Source organism: Xyrauchen texanus, chromosome 9, assembly GCF_025860055.1.
Source record: "Xyrauchen texanus isolate HMW12.3.18 chromosome 9, RBS_HiC_50CHRs, whole genome shotgun sequence".
NCBI lineage: Eukaryota > Metazoa > Chordata > Actinopteri > Cypriniformes > Catostomidae > Xyrauchen > Xyrauchen texanus.
In genome coordinates this window covers 47,017,617-47,021,771 of record NC_068284.1, presented here as the reverse complement: position 1 = coordinate 47,021,771, position 4,155 = coordinate 47,017,617, and the positions used below count along the sequence as shown (strand labels likewise).

The 4,155-nt window shown below is 44.0% G+C and overlaps 1 protein-coding gene across 1 annotated transcript in view; it reads right to left on the bottom strand.

Moving 5' to 3' along the window:
- The window catches only part of rab11bb (RAB11B, member RAS oncogene family, b), a 27,622-nt gene extending 25,466 nt beyond the window's left edge, over window positions 1–2,156 (bottom strand). The window contains exon 1 of the mRNA XM_052133730.1: window positions 1,957–2,156. Coding sequence (XP_051989690.1) covers window positions 1,957–1,996 — 40 coding nt within the window. The 5' untranslated portion in view covers window positions 1,997–2,156. The remainder of the gene's footprint in view (window positions 1–1,956) is intronic.
- Window positions 2,157–4,155: the final 1,999 nt, after the last annotated feature.

The window sequence follows — 4,155 nt, the reverse complement described above, 5'->3', positions numbered from 1 at the left end:
TTAGGGTAGGGTTAGGTTTAGGGATAGAATATAAAGTTTGTACAGTATAAAAACCATTATGTCTATGGAAAGTCCCCATAAAACATGGAAACACAACATGTGTGTGTGTGTATGTGTGTGAGTGAGGGTGTGTTTGTGTGTATTTGTAGGAGCGTGTGAGTGTGTTTGTGTGTGTTAGTGTGTGTGTCTGTGTGTGTGTGAGTGTGTGTGTGTGTGTGAGTGAGTGAGTGTGAGTCTGTGTGTGTGTGAGTGTGTGTGTATGTGTGTGAGTGAGGGTGTGTTTGTGTGTGTGTGTGTGAGTGAATGTGTGTCTGTGTGTGTGTGTGTGTGAGTGAGGGTGTGTGTGTGTGAGTGTGTGTGTATGTGTGTGAGTGAGGGTGTGTTTGTGTGTGTTTGTAGGAGCGTGTGAGTGTGTTTGTGTGTGTTAGTGTGTGTGAGTGTGTGTGTGTGTGTGTGTGTGTGTGTGTGTGTGTGAGTGTGTGTGTGTGTGTGTGAGTGTGTGTGTATGTGTGTGAGTGAGGGTGTGTTTGTGTGTATTTGTAGGAGCGTGTGAGTGTGTTTGTGTGTGTTATTGTGTGTGTGAGTCTGTGTGTGTGTGAGTGTGTGTGTATGTGTGTGAGTGAGGGTGTGTTTGTGTGTGTTTGTAGGAGCGTGTGAGTGTGTTTGTGTGTGTGTGAGTGTGTGTGTGTGTGTGAGTGAGTGAGTGTGAGTCTGTGTGTGTGTGAGTGTGTGTGTATGTGTGTGAGTGAGGGTGTGTTTGTGTGTGTGTGTGTGAGTGAATGTGTGTCTGTGTGTGTGTGTGTGTGAGTGAGGGTGTGTGTGTGTGAGTGTGTGTGTATGTGTGTGAGTGAGGGTGTGTTTGTGTGTGTTTGTAGGAGCGTGTGAGTGTGTTTGTGTGTGTTAGTGTGTGTGAGTGTGTGTGTGTGTGTGTGTGTGTGTGTGAGTGAGTGAGTGTGTGTCTGTGTGTGTGTGTGTGTGTATGTGTGTGAGTGAGGGTGTGTTTGTGTGTATTTGTAGGAGCGTGTGAGTGTGTTTGTGTGTGTTATTGTGTGTGTGAGTCTGTGTGTGTGTGAGTGTGTGTGTATGTGTGTGAGTGAGGGTGTGTTTGTGTGTGTTTGTAGGAGCGTGTGAGTGTGTTTGTGTGTGTTAGTGTGTTTGTGTGTGTGTGTGTGAGTGAGTGAGTGTGTGTCTGTGTGTGTGTGTGTGTGTATGTGTGTGAGTGAGGGTGTGTTTGTGTGTGTGTGTGTGTGTGTGTGTGTGTGAGTGAGTGAGTGTGTGTCTGTGTGTGTGTGTGTGTGTGTGTGTATGTGTGTGAGTGAGGGTGTGTTTGTGTGTGTTTTAAGTCACTACAAACAACTAAATGTGACAAGTTAAGATCATTTTGTGTATTTTTATTTGTCCATTGGCTCATTTAGTCGGTTATTTTTCATGCATATTAAAGTTTCTAGCATTTAAGAACTGATATTATGAATGTAAAACAAACAAACAGCAAAATCTTACAGAAAAAACACTTTTGTGTGTGTGTGTGTGTGTGTGTGTGTGCGCGCGCGCGTGCGTGTGTTTTAAATCACTATAAATAATCAAATGTGACAAGTTAAGATAATTTTGTGTATTTTTATGTATTTATTGGCTCATTTAGTCGGTTAGTTTTCATGCATATTAAAGTTTCTAGAGTTAAAGGCCTGATTTGATCCCACAGCTGGTGTGGAGGCATTCGGCCTCTCAGAAACAGATGTTTTATTTATCGATTGATCTCTAGTGATACACTGCGGGCGTCGCTATGTTGCTCTGCCATCTCTTATGTGGCTATTATTTCAAACAGGACATGGCTTTGATTATATGTGCCAATTGCATGAGACATGTTTCATGATACAATAGGCTTTAAAATGCATGTGTTTAGAACAATGAAAGGTTATGATATCGCCCCTCTATATGGGGTATTAATGCAGAATTTACCTTTGAACAAGAAATCGTATTCATCGTCCCTGTTGCCCATTGTAGAGAAGCCCGCTGAGACCTTCAGTCCGCCCAGAAGAGGGTAAAGCAGTAGATGTTGTTTTAATCTCTCAATCCAAGTATAAAAGTATAAAGTGAACAGGGAAGACACAGAACGCGCTGTCAGACCGCAGGAAGAGCTCGCGCTGCTCGGGTCTGCATTAGGGAGGAGTCCCGCTGGTCATTTCCATTCCACACAGCAGGGGCGCTAAAAACACTTCTGAAATATACTGCATGCATTCTCATCACAACAGGATTATATGACACAGGGGCTTTCAAACTTTTTGGCATCAAGGACCCCCTTCCTAACATATAAAGCCAGCTCTTATTTTAATGCATCAAGTCCCAATTATATTATGTGAAAACAATATATATATATATTGTAAGCATACAGCATTACTTAGGAAGCAAAATTAAACCTTTTTTACTCTTTAAAATAAATAAGTGCACTCCTTTTCTCTGAAATATTTCACGGACCCCCTAGCACCCCCTTGAGGCCCCCTGGGGGTCTTAAAATCCTTAACTTGCACCTGGAGCACACGTGAGTGTATATAAACACATTTTGCATGTTTTTCAAGCTGAAAAAATAAATATCGCTACTTTTATTTTGAACAAAATGTGTCTTTTCATATAAATGTCTTTTAAATAAATAAAAACATGTACACAGGCATGAGGGTCCAAAAGGCCATCTCTGTTTTTATTTATTTATTTATTTATTCAAATCTTTTTTAAGAAATAATAATAAAAGATTATTCCAAATGACTTGATGCCACTCTTTTAAAGAATACAATAAAAAACAGGGCCTGATTAGCTCAGCGAGTATTGACGCTGACTATCACCACTGGAGTCGCGAGTTTGAATCCAGGGCGTCCTGAGTGACTCCAGCCAGGTCTCCTTAGCAACCAAATTGGCCCGGTTGCTAAGGAGGGTAGAGTCACATGGGTTCTTGCTCTCAATGGGGCGTGTGGTGAGTTGTGTGTGGATCGTGGAGAGTAGCATGAGCCTCCACATGCTGCGAGTCTCACGACGAGTCACGTGATAAGATGCGCGGATTGTGTGTCTGTGTGTGTTTGTGTGTGTGTGTGAATGTATGTGTGTGTGTGTATGTGTGAGTGAGGGTGTGTGTGTGTGTTAGTGTGAGTGAGGGTGTGTGTGTGTGTTAGTGTGTGTGTATGTGTGAGTGAGGGTGTGTGTGTATGTATGTGTGTGTGTGTGTGTGTGTGTGTGTGTGTGTGTGTGTGTGTGTGTGAATGTATGTGTGTGTGTATGTGTGAGTGAGGGTGTGTGTGTGTGTTAGTGTGTGTGTATGTGTGAGTGAGGGTGTGTGTGTGTGTGTTAGTGTGTGTGTATGTGTGAGTGAGGGTGTGTGTGTATGTATGTGTGTGTGTGTGTGTGTGTGTGTGTGTGTGTGTATGTGTGAGTGAGGGTGTGTGTGTGTGTTAGTGTGTGAGTGAGGGTGTGTGTGTGTGTTAGTGTGTGTGTATGTGTGAGTGAGGGTGTGTGTGTGTGTATGTGTGAGTGAGGGTGTGTGTGTGTGTGTTAGTGTGTGTGTATTTGTGAGTGAGGGTGTGTGTGTGTGTTAGTGTGTGTGTATGTGTGAGTGAGGGTGTGTGTGTATGTATGTGTGTGTGTGTGTGTGTGTGTGTGTGTGTGTGTGTGTGTGAATGTATGTGTGTGTGTATGTGTGAGTGAGGGTGTGTGTGTGTGTGTTAGTGTATGTGTGAGTGAGGGTGTGTGTGTGTGTTAGTGTGTGTGTATGTGTGAGTGAGGGTGTGTGTGTATGTATGTGTGTGTGTGTATGTGTGTGTGTGACCCTGGGCCTCCCCTAGGTCGACTCAGCCTAAAATGAGTACCTGGTGCGGTGTGTAAAACATCTCCACTGGGGAGACAAAGGCGGTCGGGCTATGTGCTGGCCACACACCCCCTCGTGTACCGTTCAGGCCTTCATAGGTGCTCGCTAACAGCACTTGCCCCTACAGTCTGTTAAGGCTAAATGGGGGATCTTTGTCTTTGTGTGTATGTGTGTGTGTGTGTATGTGTGTGTGTGTTGTTAGTGTGTGTGTGTGTGTGTGTGTGTGTGACTCCAGCCAGGTCTCCTAAGCAACCAAATTGGCCCTGTTGCTAGGGAGGGTAGTCACATGGGGTAACCTTCTCGTGGTC